This window comes from Lissotriton vulgaris, chromosome 3_1, assembly GCF_964263255.1.
Source record: "Lissotriton vulgaris chromosome 3_1, aLisVul1.2, whole genome shotgun sequence".
In the NCBI taxonomy this organism is placed as follows: domain Eukaryota; kingdom Metazoa; phylum Chordata; class Amphibia; order Caudata; family Salamandridae; genus Lissotriton; species Lissotriton vulgaris.
Window position 1 is genome coordinate 419,402,885 of NC_141689.1, and position 22,897 is coordinate 419,425,781.

The window sequence follows — 22,897 nt, forward strand, 5'->3', positions numbered from 1 at the left end:
ATTTGTAGTTGATGTGTAGCAATTACACGTGTGATGACTCACCTGTGATCTGTCTGGCGTCCCACATGGGAACCTGAAATGTAAAACCCTAATAAAAAGATTTAAACAAAAAATCTCCCCATTTTATGTTAACTAAACCCATTATCCAATGCCTTTATACTTGCCTGTCAATTTCCCCAAAGTCATTGTGTACTAGGAATGATTACATCACATCATCCTCGATTGCGGGCATTAATACTGCTTAGAAGATAGTTTTAGTAGTTATAAAGGAATGAATGAGTATAAAAGAAATAACGTGGCAGATCCTATTTGCACCAAGACCTGCAAGTTTAAATAATGTAGTCACACTTAGAATTATTGCAATGTTATCAACTAAGGGTCAGATGTAGGTAACTTCAATTTAGCGAGTCCTAAATAGCGATTTTTACCGAAGCGCTATTAAGGACTCGCTACATTGAATGTAGGTAGGAATCGCTAAAATATTAGCGATTCCTTAATATTTCTTAATAACAAATCGGTAATTGAGATTCGTTATTAAGGAATACCTAGCCATTCATTCCTATGGGCTAGGAGGCCCATAGGAATGAATGGGGAGATACCCACTATTAGCGGTTCGGTATTAGAGAATCACAAATAGCGGGAGCTATTTCGAGGGTGGCAGAGTGTCCAAAGGACACCCTGTTGCACCTCTGAAATGTGCATGTGTGCACATGTCGCGCAAAGACATGCCCTAAGGGCATGGATGTGTGCCACATGGCACATTTAAAAAATCAAAAAAGTGTTTTTTTAAAGGAAATCGCTACTTACCAACAACTTGAAGTAGGTGGTAATTAGCAAATCCTTAAGGCTGAAGGGCACTTTTTTTAGTGCTATGTACATTGCATTTAAGGAATCTGGTATTCCGATTAAATGCAAGAGCAAAATAAGGAATCGCTATTTTGCTATTCCTTATTTTGCAAATAGGTTTAGACTCACCTACATTGCACTCAGCCAAATACCGGTCGGCAACGCAGAAATTCTGTGAATTTCTGCGTTACCGCTCGGTATTTGGCCACCTACATCTGGCCCCTAAGATCTTTAGGAAAATTTGCAACAAAAATTAGGTACTATAACAGTTGCCCACGCTTATGGCTCAGCAATGCTTGTAGTTTATTCAAGCATCAGTTCAATTTAAGTGACTATCAGATTACTAAAAAATGTTCTTAAAACAGCAAATCATCAGCATCAATCTGTTACAGTTTTCAATTTTTAGTCTTACCTTCACAGATGTTGCATGTAGTAATGATCTGATTGGGTTACTTTGCATTGTAGCACCAGGATCATTTGGCCAGATGTTCAAGGCTCCATCGCTTGATCCACTCGCAAGAAGGTGTCCACTCGGTGACCATTTCAGGCTGCATATGGCTTGCTTATGACGAGATGTTCCAACATGATGCTCTGGAATTCGAACGTCATGATGATGGATAAAGCCCAATCTGGAACCACTAAGGAGAAGATGGCTGAATGTGATTGACATTTAAAGTGACGTGCCTTATGGGTTAAAAAACCCCAACAACTGTTTTACCAGACTGATGTCAGCATATAACTTTTCAACGAACAGTACAGTACTTTCTTATTTTATGAAAAACAAACAAATATCAGAAGTCCAGGTCCACCAGGGTCAAGCCCTACTCCACTTCCAAAAGGAGCAGGACAATTTACAGGTTAAGTATCTGGATACCTGACTACACCTGAAAAGTTCCATTGTCATAATTTCTAGACTCATCCTCTCCCACCTGCAGCTTTACCACTCCCATCCCAGTCCAGCCATCTCTATAGGCTTCTTCCATGCAACCTTCCCTTTTCAGTCTATTTAAAGCCTCCCCCTCTTCCAGTTGAAGCACAGGTCAGCCTGGCATCTGGCAGAAGTTATCGGTAGAACAGGCCTGCCTTCTATCAAACTTTGAAAATATATAGAATAGGCATTTCTTGAAGCAGGGACTTAGTGAGAGGCTCTCCTTCTTCTGTTTACTGAGGATAAGTCGACCTGAAGCCTTACAATAGGTCTCATAAATACTGGAGTTTTAGAACCATCTAACCATTTACTTCTGAACTTGCCAAATACATCCGAAATACCTTATGATTCTATGTGCTCCACTCTGTCCTTTAATGATAATGATGTTTATCAATGTTTAATCAGCATCACAGTTACCAGTTATTATAATTTAGAAGCTTATACAGAACTAATGCTCAAAAAAGCAAACAAATCGGTTACACTGCTAAGTTAAATTTTCTGCTATTCACTCTTGAAGATTCTGTTTTTTAATAAGAGTTCTGAGACATCTGTTATTACTAGGCAGTATTTATGGGGGCATTGTTAATGTATCCTCTGATCCTACTGCATGTGCAATGTAATGACCTGAGTGGGCAAACGAATACCTAAATGTGGGTCCCGTGCTCGCTGTGCCGCAGATGAATGAATGAATGAATGAATGGCGTTTTTATACCGCGCAAAACTTAGCCCCAAGGGGCATCAAGGCGCAATACGAACAGACATAGAAAGTCCAAACTCCAGATAGGAAGACCAAAGGCCATTTGGGAGAGCAAGAATCTAATATGCTTGAGAGAAAAGCCAGGTTTTGAGAAGTTTTTTGAAAATTGTCAAGGAGGATTGACTGGTGAGCTCAAGGGGAAGGGAGTTCCACAGTTTGGGAGCCAAGGTGGAAAAGGCTCTACCTCCCCATCTAACCTTAGCAAACCTAGGGACTACCAGCCTATTCTTTGAAGATGAACGGAGCGTTCTAGTGGGGGTGTAGGCACACAGAAGAGATCTAATGCTTTCAGATCCTGAGCCATGGATAGCACCATGGGCCAGACAGAGAATTTTGAAAGAGATCCTAGATGGAATCGGAAGCCAGTGAAGGTCCCTTCTGGCCATTGTTGCAGATGTCCTCCTAGGGAGGCTTAGAACCAATCTGGCTGCAGCATTTTGCACCATTTGGAGGCGATGGATAGAGCCTTTATTGATGCCACCATAAAGGGCATTACAATAATCTAGCCTCGATAGTACTAGGCCAGCTGTTGCTTGTTTCCGGGCTGCCAAGGACAGGTAAGGGACAATTTTCTTTAAGATTCTGATGGTGCCACAGCAAGTAGACACTGTCCTATTTACCTGGGGGTCGAAGGAAAGGGCGGGATCAATTTGTACTCCAAGGTTCTTAGCAATAGGGGTGGGAGTCGGGCAATCTCCCAGGGATGGAGGCCACCAGTCCTTTGACCAGAGATCTTGGCTCCCTCCGAAGACCATAACTTCGGTTTTTTCACCGTTCAATTTTAAGAAATTACCTGTCATCCAATTGGAGACTGCCTCCATACAAGCTCTAAACTTGGAGGCGATCTCACAGACTGGCTGGGTGATGGATACCAAGATCTGTGTGTCATCAGCGTATGACAGCACGTCCAGGCCAAAGGATCTTACCACCTGTGCAAGTTGGGTAACATAGATGTTAAACAGTAGAGGGCTCAATGAAGAGCCCTGGGGAACCCCACATTGCACCTTTTGGGGATCGGAGAGAAAGTTACCCATTTTTACTCTCTGCTCCCTGTGATGGAGAAAGGAGGAGAGCAAGCTGAGGGCAGAGCCTCCTAGTCCGATATCCTTGAGCCTGGAGATAAGTATTGACGGGGACAGATCCAAGCTATACCTTACTGACGAGGTATAACAAAGCTGAAACCAGTCTGGGGTTGCTTGTATTCCCTTCTGGGAGAGACCTCACCTGGCATGAGAAGCAGGATCAATACTGATTTGCATAAGGCAAACCTATGTCTATAGTGGCACAGTGGGTGAAAAGCCATGGGTTGGAATAGAACCAAGAGTGATTGCCTGTGGCTTAGACTAGTGGCAAGTATTCTTCCCATCAACTATGAGTGTCTGATGTAATGCACCATGTGGTCACTATTATGCCCGGAAGTGGGGCCCTTGTTCACTGTGCAACAGGATCCAAGCTGTAACTCACTGATGAAACCAAAACTGATATAGAGTTGTTTGTGTTATGCCCTGGCTGTACAGTGTGCCCTGTTGCCAAGAAAAGCAGGGTCAGCATTTACTTCCATATGGCCGACCTCTGTCTAGAGTGGCACAATCAGTACAAAACAATAGGCTGGAATGCTACCCAGAAAGATTTCCAGTGGTTTAGAATATTTTCAACGAGTCATTCCATAATATTTTGTTATTTGATATCACATCTTAACTGCCAATGGTATGCCTAGATGTGGATCCCCTGATCGCGGTACCATAGGATCCAAGCTATAAATCACTGAAAAGGTCTCAAAAGGCCAAAGCCAGTTTGGGGTTGCTTGTGTTCAGCAGGGGGCCACGTCTGGCCCTTTGGGATGGACTCACAAGATTCCCACAAGAATCAGGGCTAGTTCTGATTTACATGCAGGAATAGAGATTTCGTCGTGGGATACCTGGCGGTTCTCACAGGTCCCCGACCGCGTGTCCCTTCATGAACTATGGGAACTTCTCATAAACGCTTGCCTACAGGAACTTTTGTGGTTTTAACTTTTTATAATTTTTATACTCTGGTCTTAATGTAATGGTTTTAAGTAACCAAACAATAAAGTTATTCATAGTTCTGATTTACATAGGTTGGGTCCTTGTCTAGAGTGGCGCAATGGCACGCTACCTAGAACAATTGTCATTTGTTTAGAATATGTGGAAGCATTCCTCCAGTAGCATTTTGGATCTTCAAGGGTATTACATGAAACTGTATGTGATCCACCTTCAATCTCGTGCTGCAGGGCCTCAGTTCAAAGTCAAACTTTAAAGAAAGTAAGCTATAAAGAAAATACCGGCATGGGGGATGTACTAATTACCCAGAACTAAGCACATTGGTGGAAAGCCTCATCCAAGTCAGAATGTGTGCTACCTTCAAAATCCATAACCTCAGCCAACTCAAACAGAGAGGGAAAGAAGCACAACAAATATTTCAAGGAAGGTATATTGGAATGTCATAGGTCAGACATACTAAATGGAGTTGAGTTACTGCTGGGCAGATCCAAAAGCGGGAATGTCTTGGCATAAAAAAAACAATATTAGCCAATGCATCTTTGCAGACAGGGCACTGGCTTGTGAGTGGCTTGCACCCAACAACTGGGGCAGAATGAAATTCTTAAGAGGTAGCCATTGAGAGTTCTTCAAAGGCAGGGAAAATTGAATGGCTTTGGCTCTGATGTAGCGACTCACAATTTGGTTGGACAAGATATTTGTCCTCAAAAAGGACACCATTAGTGTAGCACAGAAACCCAAAGCTTAAATCAAGTAATTACACCCACACAATATGCCAAGGGAGAAGTGCAGTATGCAAGTTATTGAGCATGAAGCAGATGTCTGAAATATTGTTGGTAGTCTCTCTTTCAGGGTCATAGTTGAAAAGGCCTGTACCCTTCAGTTAGCAATGAGCTGCGATCATCAATTTTAAACATTGCCAGCTGCGGAAAAAGTAGTCACCCTCTACTATGGGTATAGGTGCACTTTGGATAGATGTCCCTCTCAAGCAGAGGGTTGGGGAAAGCAAAACACACACACGGCACAGCTTCAAAGAGCTTGGAACACCAATTCCACACAAGGGACAACATGGGATCAGTCATAAAAAATTAAGGGCCCGATTCACAGAACTAACTTAGGACAAAATCCTAAACTTACTACCATTTTGGTATTCACAGAAGACACTTTCTCATTTTGGTATTCACAGAAGGCACGTACTCATTTCGGTATTCACAGAAGTTAGGACTCCTAACTTTAGGACTCCTAAATGCCTTCTGTGAATACCGAAAGTCTTAAAATTAGGATTTTTCTCAGTTTAGGAGTAGAAAAGTTAGGACTCCTAACATTAGGACTCCTAAATGCCTTCTGTGAATACCGAAAGTCTCAAAATTAGAATTGATCTCAGTTTAGTAGTAGTAGAGTTAGGACTCCTAACTTTAGGACTCCTAAACTAAGAAAAATCCTAATTTTAAGACTTTCGGTATTCACAGAAGGCATTTAGGAGTCCTAAAGTTAGGAGTCTAACTCCTGTGAATACTGAAATGAGTAAGTGTCTTAGGTGAATACCAAAATGAGTAAGTGCCTTCTGTGAATACCAAAATGGTAGTAAGTTTAGGATTGTGTCTTAAGATAGTTCTGTGAATCAGGCCCTGAATGTCCATCTATCTTTTGATACAGCTTGCAGATTTATTGTCTTTATAGGAATGCGAATGTGAATAGATACAAAAATAAATCTTGTGTGACTGTTCATCCTATTCCCAATGCCAGCTCCCTGTGAGCAACCATGTTGCAACTCTCAGCCCTAAACCTAAGAAAGTGTAAAACCTGTCATCATTTTAATTAGTTGTAAGTGTGACTTTGGGTTGGAAAGATTCCCAAATCCTAATTCTGTGAATTAACATGTCTGATTTCCTGCACTAAATCCAAACTTTAATTTTCACAGGAGATTTTTTTTTAATCAGACTAATTAATGCTGTTGATCACAGTGAGGTGCCATTTTGTGAAGAAGTACTGTGATGGAAAGAGGCCTGCAGATTTCTGAGACATTAGTCTTAAATAATAACATTCTCATAATTAAGAAATACATAAACTCGAAACAATGACCCACTGCTAGACCTGACAACCTTAGGGTGGTCATCCCCACAAGCTTTTGCCTACTTCCTCCACTTTTCTGATCTAGTTTTTGCTGGCTTTAGGACTCTGTACAATTTACCACTGCTAACCAGTGCTAAAGTACCAATGTTCTTTCCCCCTCAGCATGATAATATTGACTCATCCCCAATTGGCACATTTAATTAACTTATAAGTCCCTAGTAAAGTGCACTGCATGTGCCCAGGGCCTGTACATTACATGCTACTAGTGGGCCTGCAGCACTTATTGAGCCATCCACTTAAGTAGCCCTCTAACCATGGCTCAGGACTGCAATTGCAGAGCTTGTGTGTGCAATTTTCACTTCCATTTTGACATGGCAAGATAAACCTCTTGCCAGGCCCAAACCTTTCCTTTTTAGGTCTCGCCTAGGCAGTGCGCAAGCACTGCTAGGAGGGACCTCTTGGAATCGCCCTAGGCTTCAGTTGAAACTTGTGCATGTTTTGCACTCTTTCCTATTAGTACTCGTGCATGTATGGCGTTTACCTCGCAGGAGCCGGCAGCGGCGCCATCTGTTAGTAATTATCACGCTGGCTCCCGCAAGGTAAAAGTGCCATACATGGACTTCCAGCTGCGCGTGCCACTGAAACAGCTTGAGTGGTGCCCTCAGGTTCGCTTTAACTTTCGCGGCTGCGGTCCGCACTTGTTTTTACCTGCTCTCAAGAATATCTCTTCTCTAGATCGTTTATTGCCTCAGAAATAAAATGTCTTTTGCTCTCGAGTGCTGTGAAAACGAGTTGCACCGGTAACTCGTGAACATTTTGTCCTGAATACAACTTCCCTTCCAGTCTCTAAACACTTGAGATAGAAAGGTTCGTCAAATAACTTGCGTACAAAAAAAGCATTGCACAAACCCCTGGTTTCCAACTAGTGCTGACCTTCATGGCCTTTACTTTTTTTAATATGATTTTTGTGTACAGGAATGATGGGAGAAAAAGCTTCAAAACTCATGCACACCATGTGTCGAACCTAGGCACAGTTATACTCCAGATACGTCATAGACTTGAGTAACAGATCGCCTTTCACCTGGTATTGAGGAGGGGAGGAGCTGGTGGAGGCGAAGCTGGACAGCCTGGGGTGCGGCAGCGGCTACCGCCAAACGTGAGCCCCCGGCTTTGGGCCTATATACTGACATTAAGGGGATCCTCCCGCGACGCTCCCGGTAAAGAAGCGGAATCAAGCGAGGGGCATTGGCGGGGGGGGGCGAGGGCAGACAAAAGCGAAGCCGATTGCTGGGGCGCGCCTCCCCCCCTCCCCAGGCAAGTAGGAAATTGAGGGGATCAGAAACCAGGCCATGGCAGAGTAAGGCAATCCTGGAGCGCCTGGTCCCCCCCTCGGAGGTGACTCGGTCTGCCGGTCGATAGCTGGGAAAAGTGCAGGAGCTTGCAAAGGCCTGCCTGAATAGCCCACGGAGGTGCGCATTTGTGGTGATTAATGCGCCTGGCGGTGGCAAACTCTAAGGCCCCGGCTTTTTGGCCTTTATGAAACTCTGTGTGGCGATCAGGTCACAAGACATAGTGGCACAAGGAACAGGTATTGGAGTGCCTCAGGGGCAATTGGTAGAGAGTAAGAGATCCCGGGTAGACAATTCCCATATCAAGAAACTGCAAGTGGTGGTGTGAGAGAGTGGGGCGACGAGACCATGAGTGAAGTGATAGCCAATCGAAGCCGCCTATGATAACGCAAATTGCCCTATTGACTGTGCGAGTCCTGAGGCTCCTCCAATAATGGCGACAGGGGGTAGAGGGTCGAGGACCAATGCCCAGAAACAATTGGCGAAATTTGCTTGGGCTAAAAGTGGAGAAAAGAGCGAATCACCTAGATCGGAGAAAGAGGGCCCGGGGGTGGGACAACCGCAAGGAACGGAACCGACTCTCCATGATATTATGGCGGCGAAAGGTGGAGTGCGCACCTCGGTGGACTCAGTTACAGTAGAGGTGTCGCTACTTCGAGCTGATTTCAGGAAAATGGATGAGAAGGTAAAAGAGCTGAAGATTGTGACGAACGCTCGACAGACGGACACCTCGGAATTACAAAGTCAAATGCTCGAGATGCAGAAAAAGCAGGACAGGATGGAGCAGCAACTGGATGATTATGAAGGCAGGGCCCGCCGCAACAACATTCGAATACGAGGTGTCCCGGAAAAGACAGAGGGGCCAGCTGCAGACTTGTATGTTGAGGAATTAATCACAAAACATCTGAAGCCGAAGTCGCTGTCTAACTACTTCTCTATAGAACGTGCTCACAGAGTGCTGGGAGGTAGACCTAAAGTAGGTGCGCCCCAGAAGCCGCTGATTGCCAGGGTATTTAATTATCGTGACAGAGATATAATATTGCAAACATCCAGGTCTGCTCCTCCACTGAAAATTGATAACTCCGAGGTGAAGTTCTTTCCTGATTTAACAGCTAAAGTTCAGGCCCAAAGGAGGAGTGAAGCGGTAACTGAGAGACCGTGAAGTGAAATATTCAATCTTTTTCCCTGCGCGACTGAGGGTGGAATCAGATGGAAAATCTTGGTTCTTCGACTCGCCGGAGGAGGTCTGGGACTGGATGGAGGGATGGACAACAGTGTAACATCGGAGGAGGAATTGCCCTCGCAGACAGGAGATGCAAAAAGATAATCGTTCGGACTTGGTGGCTATGGAGGCGACCATGGAATCTAGCAGGCTGGAAGAACAGGACTAATTCGTCTTTGGACTGAACTGCGACATCTCCCTCTACATAAGATGCGCAAGTAGAGAGGATGTGATGGTGCTTTCTGAAATTAGTAATGCAACTGCTTATTGAGATACTCGGGGTAAATGATGTGAAATATGTCCTGAATAGATCGATGTTATATGATACTGCTTGACTTTAGTTCTGGGAGAAACGGTGGTAGTTATAAATGGTAAGTTTGAGGTAGCCATGAGTGGGGAGGGTTGGTTTTCCCTGCATTTTTAGCATGCTTAATGGGGTGAGAGGCACTCTGTCAAGTTTGGGGGTGGGTAGTTTTGAATCCACAGGCAGGGTAGCAGGGTGGGGGGGGAGTTAGAGGGATTGGGGGGGTAGGAGGGGAATGGGACAGACATTGTTGTTGTCATAACATTGATCCAATGGTATGGTTTTATGCTACAACATTGAAGAACAGGCTTTGGGGTGAATATAAATTGCTATATTGGTTTTTTCCTTTACGTTCATGTTTTAATGGCAGACTAATGGCTGGTGCTGATTTTGTTTTCTGTATGATGCTCAGGATAATGTTGACCTTGTATTCGACCTACATAGTGATGTTTGTATCCTTTACCAATGGTAGTCGATCGTGAATCGGTGCTCTCTGTGCTCCCCTGGAATGTTAATGGGCTGGGAGATAAAATTAAGAGAGGGATAGTTCAATAATATCTGAAAAGACAGTCCCCGGACCTAGTTCTCTTACAGGAAACTCATCTGGTTGGCAATGAAAGTAAGGCCCTAAATAGGTGGGGATATAAGCTCCTGGTGCATGCGGATTACACTACTGGCTCCAGAGGTACGTGTATCCTTGTTAGGAAGAATGTTCCCCTGATTGTACTTAATACGTGAAGGAAGGTTCGCAGTAGCGGAGGCTCAATGGAAGGGAAGAGCTTTAAATACTGTATCAGTCTACTTACCACCAGCATTAGGTAAGGTGGCCATAGCGGAGTTAGGTCGGGTGCTCACAGATCTTCCAGATGGAGTCTTGATACTGGGGGGAGACTATAATATGACGATGAATGACTTAACAGATCGACGCCCAGCAAGACAAACTATGCGACCAAATGAACTAATGACAGATTTCACCACAGCATTAGGGCTCATAGATGTGGGACGGGAGTTGCAAGGTGACCCTATAGATTTTACCTATTTCTCCAGTGTGCATGACAGCCTTTCCCAGATTGATTAATTTTTAACATATGCAGCCTCAGTGGGTAACTTTAGGAGGCCCAAGACGTATCCCAGAGGTCTATAAGATCACTCCCCAGTAGGAATAGATGTTACACATGGTGCCAAACAGCAGAGCCGTACCATTGTCATTAAACCATGGTTGCTCAAGATCCCTGACATAAGAGAGGAGCTAGGTGATAAAACTGGCTATTTCTTGGAAGAAAATTTAGGATCTGTAGATTCAGTGTAAACGATCTGGGAGGCGTATAAGTAGTTATTAAAGGAAATGCACTCTCGCTGTAAATGCGATATGTCGCAAAAAGGCAGGAGATACTGATACAGTTGGAAGATTCACTCAAGGAACTTGAGGCGGAATATGCGCTCCACCCCTCGGAGGAGTTGCTTCATGCATTGGCGCTTAAAAGGGAGGAATACAAATTAAAAGCCCGAGAACAAATGATAGCGACACAGACGGCTGCTCACCATAGACTATACGAACTAGGAGACAGGGCGGGAAAGACACTGGCCTGGTTGGAAAGGAGGGAGCAGGGTACGAGGTGGGTACCCAGATTACGGACGCGTAATTGAGAAATTGTATTCTGCTCTTAGGTCTATAAAGCAGAGGTAGAGATGTAGTTTCCTCTGCTTACACTTGTTTGCAATTAGTGCTAGACCTAGGATGTTTGTTGTTGTCCCTAGACCTTACCTGAAGCCTGTCTGGTTGGCCGGGATAAGATTGAGATTTTCAGACCAGGCCTTAAGCTCTTCTAGCACCAGAGTGACATAGTATTTGGCCTCTACATCCAGAAGGGCTATCAACCTGTAGTGTGATGGATTTGATCTTTCTCCTCCTTTAAATATAGGGGTCAGTATCGAGCCATGCCAATTTACTGGTATATTATTATAATATGCCAGCCTCCTTCGTGCAGCTCAAAGAGAAATGGGAAAGAGACTTAGAAACTATAGAAGAGGAGGACTGGAGGCAAGCGCTGATGTCTCCAAGAGAGGCTGCCATCACACCTAGATACCGCCTTATTCAACTCCGTATCCTACATCGCTCATACCTGACCAGGATCACTCTGGCAATGATTGGGTCTAGGCCAGACGATGTTTCAAGGGATGCAGACAGTCAGCCAGTTTCTATCATATGGTTTGGGAATGTCCGTTGGTGCAAAACCGATGGGACAGGATTGTGACACATATGCGTTCTGCCCTGGGTAAGACAGTTACTTTGATGCCACGACTAGGTCTGCTAAACATATGGGAGGCTACAATCAATCAATCAATCAATCAGGGAATTTGCATAGCGCGCTACTCACCCGTGAGGGTCTCAATGCGCTGGGGGGGGGAGAGGTGCCAGGCCGCCAGGAGTAGCAGTATGGAGGATGGAAATGGATAAAGGTATGATAACTGAGAAAGAAGTATTTATCGCACGTGGGTGTCCGAAGAAATGGGATAGAAAATTGGCCAAGTGGAATATGTACAGAGGAGAGATATGTGTTTCCCCATTGGTAGAACTGGAAGTACGGAGGAACAGAGACAGAGAGCAGGAACTGTAAAATATACATGGCGTGAATGTATTGGTCACTGTAAAGGTAAATATGATTTGTAATATAAAATAATTGCATAACAGTCAATGGTCTTTCATTTTTTTGCAATAAAAAATACTTAATCTTTAAGCCGTTAGCTAAAAGAACAAGCATTGGTATAGGCAATAGGTCTCGCTTTTGGGACCTTTTAAGTGTTTTAGCTACGCAACAGTTGAGGTTGTTGCACCAAGAATATTGTGCAGCATAACTAAATACTTATAAGGTCCCAAAAGCGAGACCTATTGGCTATGCCAATGCTTATTATTCATATGTCACCCCTAAGGAATGGGCCTGGATATCCCAGAGGGCAGGGTGGAGTGTATTTAAAAGGCAAGACATGTACCTTTAAGTTTTACATGTTCTGGTAGTAAAAACTCTCAAATTAGTTTTTCATTATTGCAAGGCCTATTTCTGCCATATGATAACATTGATATTGCCTGATTACATTTTTAAGTGAGACTCTCAATAATTCTGAAGCAATAGAGTTTTCAAGTTTGGTGTCTCTTGAAACACAATTTAAAATCACAACTTATGGAGAAGTCAGATTTTAAAGTGCAATTCTGAAAATGCCACTTTTAAAAGATGGCATTTTCTTACTTTAGCCAGTAGGTGTCTGCTGCCTGTCTTTGATATGCATCTGGGGAGGGTGACAGCTGGGCTTTGTGTGTTTCCCCTAGACTGCCACACACAATGGGAGCTTAGGTGTAACTTGATTAACTATCCTGGCAGTATGGGAGGGAGAATCCAGACTGAGTGTCACTTACACCTGAATAGGCTGTGTCCTGTCCCCACACAAAGTACTGCATACCCCCTTGTAGTGAGTCTAGAGCGAGGGCAGGACAGGAGCACCTATGCACACTTCTTTGTAAGTCTCCCTACTTCAAAGGCCCAACTGGGTATAGGTACAGGAACTTTGACACCACCACTTCAGTACACTTTATGACCTGTGAAGACTCTGCAAGAAAGAAGGACTGCTGTGCTGCTAAAGGACAGCCACTCTGCTGGACTGCTGCCTGTTTCCCTGCCTGGGTGAGAAGAAGGTGCCCTGCATCACTTGAATCCGAAGTGACTCCAAGGGCTAGTTCGCTGGGCTCCTGATCTGAATTCTCAGGGACATAAAAGACTCCCAACCACCCTGCTTCTGCACCTAGACTCTGCCATCTATGAGACTGCCCTGCCAAGTGGTGCCACTCCAGTCCGAGGCCCTTGGAAGTGGGTCTAAGGTGTTTGCACTAGCAGGACCCATGTATCTTCTATCAAATGGATGCATCGCCTCTGCTGCACAAATCAGAACAGGCCCATTGCCTCCTTTGCATGGGTCAGAACCGGTGCATCACCTCATTTGCGGGGATCAGAACAGATTCATTACCATTGTTCCGTGGTCCAAAACCAGCGCATCACCTCTGCTGCATGAATCAGATGGACACAACACCTTTGGAACCTACGCTTCACTCTACTCTTCCTGGCACAAAGCTCAAGGATTCTCATCCCTGTCGACTGCTACCAGGACAGCGAATCTCTGTATTGCAGCTCACCAATCATCAGAGCCACACATTGCTGCTGCTGCACAGATATGGATCAGCGCATTGCCGCCACTGTGTGGATCGGCACAGATGCATCGCCTCGGCTGCACCCAGCATCCTCGACGTGGATGCAACCAGGAGTAAGGTACTTTTGTACAGCGGGCCTCACTGGGTCCCTGTATCCGACCCACATTCGATCACAGTCGGCCTGAAATGTTGACTTTGTCCCGGTTTGACGTGACCAGTTTTTCTAAATAAAGAGCTTAGTTTTTGTAAGCGCTATTTTACAGTTTGTTCTTTAAAAATTAATAACTCAAGTTCTACCAATTGGATATTCATAGTTTTGGTTTTGTTTTATTTATTAAATTAAGCTCTATTTTTTAATGTGGTGTGAAATCTTTTTGTGTGGTAGTTTTTATTGCAGAGTCTTCACTGCACCTTATATGCATATGCCCGGCACTTCAGAATCTTAGAAAAACGCTCCTTCTACCACTCTTAAGAGAAGCCCAGGTGAGAACTTGCAGGGTGGGGGTGATAAGATGCCTAAGTGGATCTTCGATAGAACTCTCATGTAAAACCATAACATTTTTGAATCTTGCCGCCATAGAGCTGGAAAACAGGGCAGCAACCAAAGAGGTCTCTGGACAATAGGCCAAGCTCTGGCCGGCCACGGACTCTTCCTGTCTTCTCCCCTCCTCCCTAAACGATTGTCTTTTTTGTATCACGAGTTGAAAACAACGTGCACCCTGTTTGAATTTCCGTTATTCTTCGATACCTTTTACTTTTCTCCCTCTTATTATGAGTTATAAATAAAGTGCACCCAGATCGAACTCACACTACTCCTCTTATCCTTTTTCCTTTTAGAACTTTCCCTGCTAATTCTGCACATTTTACGATATCAGTTTTTAACTTGATTTAAAGTTGATTTTGCGTTGTTTTTATGATGTAAATGTCGCTTGCATGGTGGTAAGTCCACCCTTTTATGATTTTTTTTAAAATCAAATAAAGTATCTATTTCTAATCATTGTTTTACTGTTTGAAGTGTTGCATAAATACTTTACACACTGCCTCTAAGTTAAGCCTGATGGTTCTTTGCCAAGCTTCCAGAGGGTGAGCACAGGGGTTTATTTAGGGTTTGCCTGCTTCTTACTAGGATTGTGGTTGCTGCTTGCCTATGGCTCATACCCCAACCAACAAACAACCCAATTTTTAACACCCACAAAGTTGTTTGGGGTGGAATAAGATGATCTCTTAGGACAAATAAAAGGTGTCAAAGTGACAAATGTAACAATTAAATTTGCCTTTTGCTAATGAAGTCAAGGTAATGGGTTTCCTATGTTTGCTTATTTTTAAATGAATTCTTTCTAATCCAGACCCTGACTGTTTATAGCAAACTGTGGGACAGAGCTATCACCTGTGGCCCGTGCTGGTAAGATGGGGGTTGGGGGGGGAGGGGGGGCGGTGAGGCCGGGTGAGGGAGGGGTTTGGCGGACGATGCCGAGGGAAAGTTAATTATTTATTTAATTTTCCCTAGTCATCGTCCGTCAAAATCCCCTCCCTCACTTGGCCTCACCACTCCTACCTGCACGGCCGTGGCTGAGAGCTGTAGGAATTCTGGTGTGGCCAACACACACATTATAATAGGTAGACCCGCATTGTTGCTCTTGGAGAGCATTGCTAATACCACAAGAGTTCCTATTGATATCACTGATCGATATGGACCTGGTTCACACTTTGTTCTTTTCCCCCTTTTTGAGATTGAGGATTTCTGCTCTTCATTGTAGCTACCCTATCCTAAATTACCTTCTAGTTTGTAGTTTCTCCACAATTACTGTATGGCAAAGGCTGTTTCACACTGTTTCATTGTAATTACTGTAACTGATGCAGTAACTGATACTGTTGACATTACTACCACTCCCTATTGTCTACTTCTCTTAACCACCCCCACGTTTCGTTTCTCTTCCCTCATGCTTTCATTTTATTGTAAAATAGACATTACTGATCCAAGACTTCCTGATCTGCTACTACACATGTTGTGATATAATTGTAGAGGTATGCTGTTGGCTAAGGGTATTATGTAAAGTATATCAATTGGAGTGTACCTGAACTATATTGGCTCCTATACGTAGTATTGTTCAGTATTTACAGTACTTTTCAAAATGTATGGTATTCGTACTATAGCTTCTCAATTGCTAGCTTTAAAAAAAAAGAATAATTTCAAAACAGAATTACTTTATTTAAATGCATTTACTCATAAAGTGCAACATCCTTTTAAAATCAAAGCAATTGGCTTGTGCATGGCCTTATCACACAGAGGCGTAACTGGGTAGTTCAAAATATATTGTCAGAGGTCTCCACTCAAATCAGGTATATTGCCAATCTTAATATGCTATTTTCTCTGTGGTCCTCTCTGCCTGGTCTTTTCCTTTACCTTCTTGTTTTTTCTCTTCTTATTATTATTCTCTTGCTTTGTCTTTCTCTATTCTTTTTCTTGCCTTCTATTTTTCTTCTCATCTCAGGGCATATGTCGAGGGCACACATGGATGGACGGCCTCTACCCACACTTTTAAAAGGGTGAACACCATCTCCCCTGCCAAGAAGTTGGGCCCCAGAGCAACATGCTCAACTCAACTCAGCGTAATTTTCAGACACCGGGACACATTCAGCAGCACCTGCACGTTGTCTGCTTTCATTCCAAGCAGCAACGTGGATGCGACGGTGCTTTGTTATTTTCAATTTCAGCTCAGTCCGAAACAAAGGCTGATTTTAAGGATGAAAGGCCTCCTTTTGATTGAGTACCCAGTCTGGGAGCTATCTGAAATATCACACCTATCTGCAAATGCAATGGAGTGGAAACAACAGCACACAGCTTGCTATTAACCCTCTATGCTTCTCTGATTCAAAACAGGGACTAGACAAAATACAGATGTCTCCAGGAAGTTCATTAACCTCCGGAAATATCTTACCATTATGATTATAATTATTATCTGAGATTTTCGGGGCACAAAGATCTATGCATCAGGTGCCGTAACCCAGAAGATATTTTAAGATGCTGGCTGTGCAACCAATTAAGCACAACAGATTTACTGCTACATTTCTCCTTGCTGCCAATTTCTTTGTGGCAGAGTTTTTGACACAACTCAACATCTCATTTGTTAAATATTGTAATGCGCTCAAATGTATTCAGGATAGACCTGCTAAACATATGTGTGTGGCCTTAAGATCTGATGGCACTACTTGTGATGTCACTTCCTGTTAAGTCATGGGTTACGATGCTACTTCCTGTGATGCTATCCGCTATGTCACCCTCCATGATGTTGTATGCCATGGTGTCAATTGCATACAGCCTAACTTGGTTATTTATTTTATTATTTATTTATGCAATTTTATATAGCGCGAACTTTACCCGAAGGTGTCAGAGCGCTTTACATAGGACCCAGTTTCAAACATAAGGACTGACGGTACAAAACGAATTTGCAAATTTTTGACTTACATAAGAACCAGTTGAAAACATACGGATTTAGGATTACATGCGTTATAAAAAGGTACAAACAGAAAAAAATTGCAAATGTACAAGAGATAAAGTCACACAAGGAGGAGATACAAATGGATATATTCTAGGCATATACTAGTGAAATCTCTATCTACTTAGGGAGGGGATACACATGGATATACTCTAAGAGTCACATAGGAATGGTAGAGAGCAGAGCGGACTCCTGCATAAACTAGTGATTAGAGTTATCTCTATATACATAGGGAAGGGGTAAGACTGGATATACTCTAAGAGTCACATAGGAATGGAAGAGAGCACAACGGTCTACTGCATATACTAGTGATTAGAGTTATCTCTATATACATAGGGAGGGGATACACCTGGATATACTCTAAGAGTCACATAGCAATGGAAGAGAGCACAACGGTCTACTGCATATACTAGTGATTAGAGTTATCTCTATATACATAGGGAGGGGATACACATGGATATACTCTAAAAGTCACATCTACTGCATATACTAGTGATTAGAGTTATCTCTATATACATAGGGAGGGGATACACATGGATATACTCTAAAAGTCACATCTACTGTATATACTAGTGATTAGAGTTATCTCTATATACATAGGGAGGGGATAAGACTGGTTTTAAAGTCACATCACCAAGGGAGGGACAGAGAAGGGCAGGAAAGTGAGACAAACCAGAGAGGGAAGCAGATAGTCACAAGTAGGCATCAGGAGAGACAATAGAGAGGTCACTAGGACAGAGAGGGGGAGGTGAGAGATCGCTAAAAAGGCGGAGGAGAAAGGTAGAAGAAGAAGTGAGTCATAGAGAGAAAATGGCGGGGAACACAGAGGTCCAGGTCTGAAAGTCCAGGAAGAGTGCTGCAAGTCCGGGGGGAGAAAGGCAGTCCAAAGCAACGGTTGGGTGATTACCCTCGTGTGTTAATTATGTCCTTGGTTAGTCCTCCCACTTCTTTTTTTATGACTTGTGCCCTACCTTACTACATTCTCTTTCTCTAAATATTCCATCCGTGCTCCTCCTCACTGCTTTCTCTTTCTTTCTGTTCTTCTAATTCATGTTTCATCTCACAAAATATATCATTCTGTGAAGCAGAATACTATAAGACCTTGCAAAAAGGTCTGTCGGACAGGGATTGCAACTGTTGGTCAATTGTATTGATAGAGCTTGCATCTTGAGAATATTTTACATGAACAAATGAAATGAGAACACAAATTTGGAAATCACATGTTTCACACATTAGATGGAAAATACAATTAAAAGGAAGTCAAGAGTAGCAAAATCACTGAAAAAGAGTGACTTTTTAAAGAAATAAGAATACATGCACATGTATACATTTACATATAATACATGAAAAGAGAAAATGATTGCCTAATTTCATAATAGAGTGCTATGGGGAAATAACATACAGAAGAAAATGTGATGGTATTAGTACTAAATTAAGTGCTAGAAGCTTGACATTTTAGAGAATGATATTAGAAGTGTTAAAGATTATAAAAATGTTTAAATACATTTTAGATCTTAAATATAGAAAAACGTGAGATTTCATAGCAATAATGAAATATGCAGTAATTAAGCACACCTAGGCATAAGTAATGCATGAAGATGATAATACATGAATACTAATACTGAATAATAACATTTATTATGAATTTATATCATTTTTAGAAATACGTGTAAATGCATTAGATGAACTGACTGTGAAACCAAGTAAGGCTTCATTCTAGGATGACTAGTATAACGTTTTTAATAATGGCCTAGTGATTATGAATAATGTTGCATTTCTTATTGCAAACTGTACATTGCTTGATCGCAACATGATTTGATTCCCATGAGAATACGGAGACCCTGTACTAAGTTACCTACAGCGCTATATGTTGCTATTGCGTATATCTTGTAAATCTCTCCATTCTTATGTAATGCATGGGAAACTTTGCCAATGTTTCTATTCTCTGAATGATTTAATGAGCATCATGAACTAGCTATGGTCTTTCGATAGTGGTGTGACACCACCTGACTTGAACATTCTATTGTGGGCATATAAAAGAAGAAACCCCAGAAGAGGGGCAACTCTCTCAATTTATTTTGCTTTATGGATTGCACTCAAATATTTTTTCTATTATAAGTTACGGACGCACTTCATTTATTGTCTTTCCTATGCTGACTGATATAAGAGGATTCACAATTAGTTTCTTTTTGGATTTATGGCTCAATACTACAATCCGTAGCAGATGGACTGATGCCTTTCTTGCCGAACCTTAACTGAACTCGAACTAGAATTTTCTTACCTTCAGCTAATGGACAATGCCCTTAGAGACTTTAAGATGTTCATCCCTGTACCTTGTATTATAGTAGGTTATCCCTGTTAGATTGAAAAACCATGCTTCGATCTTAATAGTAGATGGACCTTGTACCTCTATATTGTTAAGCTTAAAGCTTAAAGCATTTCTGCACAAATGCTGAGTGCTCTTATTAAAACTATTACATTTCTAACTGAGATGCTGAAGAAAGTGCTTATACAACTTGAAAACTAAATTGGACTTTGACTTTAATTTGTGTCTATGTTTCTTCATTGAAACTGTGGAATTTTGGAAAAATTGGAACTAAGAGGGGAAGTGATGAAGAAGTTTGGTAATTTCTAGAATCACCTCTCCTACCTTCCTTAAAAGATCCATTGGGAGAGACAAATACAGTTGAGTGTACTCTACATAGGAGGGCCCAGTGTGGTTGGAGTAAAGTAGAGGAAAATAATTCCATGCTTCCACACAATGAGATAGTATAGTGAGTTGATTTGAGAAAATACAGAAATGCTCCAGCAGTATAATGAATTCATGTAATCATGAAAATTATAGGATTGGGGCTGTAAAACAGGCCCATGGACTGCGCTTGAGCTGGTTCTGCCCTCGGCGGCCGCCCTCACTTACAAATAGAAGAGAGTAGACTCCATCCTGGTTATTTTAATATGCTCTGGTTTCATGGGCACGCTCACATTTTATTTAAACTGAAGGGCATATTTACAAGTCTCAATTGCCACCACAATGTCACTTTTCAGAACGTTGTGGTGGCGATAGGATTTCGCCTTAACATAGCTTAATGCTGCCTTGTAAATAAGGCACCCTTTCAAGCTATACTTTGAGTGAAAGGGGAGGGCAATGGGTGTTGCTGTGGGCGTTCCACCACAACACCTATTGATTGTGATGGTGCCCCATATTTACAAGGGTGATGTAATTATGGGGCAGTGCCAAAATTAAGACCAGGGTAAACCTGGTCTTCCTCTGGCGAAATGAGGAGAGATGTTTAATTTCTCCTAATTTTTGCTGTTTCCATGTGTGCTGCATTGAGCAGCGTACATGGAAACAGCAAAACGTCAGCGATAGTTTATATGCAGGAAGGTGTCCCTTCCTGCACATAAACAATCATTTAAAAAAATTATGTTTTGCAACTTCTGTATGTGCTGCTTTGAGCAGCAAACATAGAAGTTACAAAATGTAATTTAAAGATTATGTGTAGGAAGAGACACCTTCCTGCACATAAACAATCTTGCCCTGCAATGCAGACACCCTTGTACTAAGATGCAAGGGTCTTTGCGTTGGGGCTAGGCAGCTAGATTTAGCATCAAGGAAGGGGAAAATGGAGCGCTGTACCATATTCTTGTAAATATGGAGCAGGCCTGCGTTTCTAAAGTGACAAAGCGTGTGGTTAGCCTTCTTGGCTTAGTGAAAAACTTCGCCACTTTACAAGTAAATATGCCCCTAAGTTGCCTAATATTCAAGGCCCTTTTCTTGGGGTCACTTGAGTATTTTACCAGCAAGCCTAAAGATTCATATCCCTGGTGACCTGACAAACCTAAAGCTCCATCGAGCCTGAAATGAGATTATGCTGACATCGGTCTCCCATCATTCTTTGCTAGCTGTTGAGGAGCTCTATACACTCACCTCTTTTCCTTGGCTTTCCCATTTCTTTGCTGAAATTTTGTGGTTCCATTTTGTCTCAAGAGCTGTAGTTTTCCTCTACTATGGCACGTATACTAGATTTGCCATCTTTTTGTTGCATCTGCTTCATGTAATTTGCTTTTCGCTCTGTTGGGATGTTTTTGCCCAAAATGTATTTTAGTCCTCTCCTACTAACTTGCTCTTGCTGAGTTATGTTAGTTTTCTTAATACCTGTTGTTAGAAATGTTGGGGCATATTATCAAGGGGGTTTATCTCTGCTTTTTTGGCTTTAAAAGCCAGGAAAGCAGAGCTAAAATTATCTCCCTATTACCTAGCTGTCGCTAACACCAGTTAGCGAGAGCTAGTAGGAGATAGCGACCATCTTGGGCCCCACTTTGCATGTCAGTGATATTTATCACTAATGACATGCAAAGTGGGCGTGCCAAGATGTTTGCGACTGGAAACAGTCGCTAACATCGCTATCTCCTATTACCAACTTTTGGAGATATTCGCGCTAAGCGCGAATATCTCCAAATCTAACACCTGCCCCTGAGCAGTTCTTAGCTATGTTATCCAATGGGAGGTGGATAACATGGCTAAGAGCATTAGCTCGGTAATGCATGAATATCGCTGACTTTTCAGCGATATTCATGCATTGCGGCCGATTTCTATCGCATTTGCGATAAACCTTGGTAATACCAAGGTTTATCTGCGATAAAAATCGCCGCAGCTCAGCGGTGAATTTTTGTCTCTAACCAAGCAATAGCGATAATTATCGCTATTGCTTGGTAATATGCCCCGTTCTTCGCCCTGCTACTCCTTACAAGTTATGAGTGTGGTATAAATATGTGAAATGAATAACAAAAAGGCTGTCTGTTCACAGTTGTGCTTTCATGCTTACAGCTAAAACTCCCATCTTACCATACGCCCTCGATCAATAGTTGATATGGTACTGACGGTACCACTACAAAGCTGTCACAGTCAATCACTGACCACCATTTCTATATTGAGGCTCCAGATGTCAGAACTATTTCACTTATATCCATTACTGCAACATTTTAATTAAGCTGTAGCAGGCGTGCATACACAATTATGGGAAAGAGTGTAGCTAAAAAAAAAACTTTCTGTAGCTATTTGTTTTTTTTTACCTTCGGATAACTATATATAAAGTAATATACACCTTAAGGGACAAATAAATGCAAATTAAACTATCAGTGGGAAATGTAATATTTTACATTATGAAACCTCCATTGGTAATGCGATCACCGCAGATGTTGTTGTGTGTGTAACCAGAGAATCACAGAGCTGAATGAACTGTGGTTGGTGCACTGGGAAATAGTGACTTGGATATTTTTAGTTCTGTGAGCTCCCAGTGTGTGATAGAAAGCCCTGTGAATGTGTAAGTCTTTATTTTAAACTTGCATTAAACATGGTATAAAATAGGCTACCACAAATTAAGCCAAAAGATTTAGGTTTTAAAATGTAGGCAAAGATTTCCTAAAATGTTGTTTTGGAGTTGCTCCAATGCAAAATCTAATTTGATATTTACTAAACAACAAAGTCTGATTTGTGTGGCTTTGCTTGACTTTGTATAAAGCATAGTGCTGCCTTGCGTTAACGTGCATCAGGTAGGCATTTCATCTGTGGAGCATGGGGGTTCCTGTTCATCTGCCCATGTATTGTGACACATATCCATATTTAGTAAAGTCAGTAAACATTTGTTTGTGCCACAATAGATCACCTACCCAAGGCTGGCTTAATGAGAAATAATATCTTTATT

General features: G+C 42.4%; 1 protein-coding gene across 2 annotated transcripts in view; it reads right to left on the minus strand.

The window, feature by feature from the left end:
* Positions 1–22,897, minus strand: part of CDC20B (cell division cycle 20B) — a 374,231-nt gene that overhangs the window by 45,152 nt on the left and 306,182 nt on the right. For both annotated transcript variants that reach the window (XM_086960634.1, XM_086960632.1), the window contains one exon: positions 1,259–1,484. In XM_086960634.1, coding sequence (XP_086816760.1) covers positions 1,259–1,484 — 226 coding nt within the window. The remainder of the gene's footprint in view (positions 1–1,258; positions 1,485–22,897) is intronic.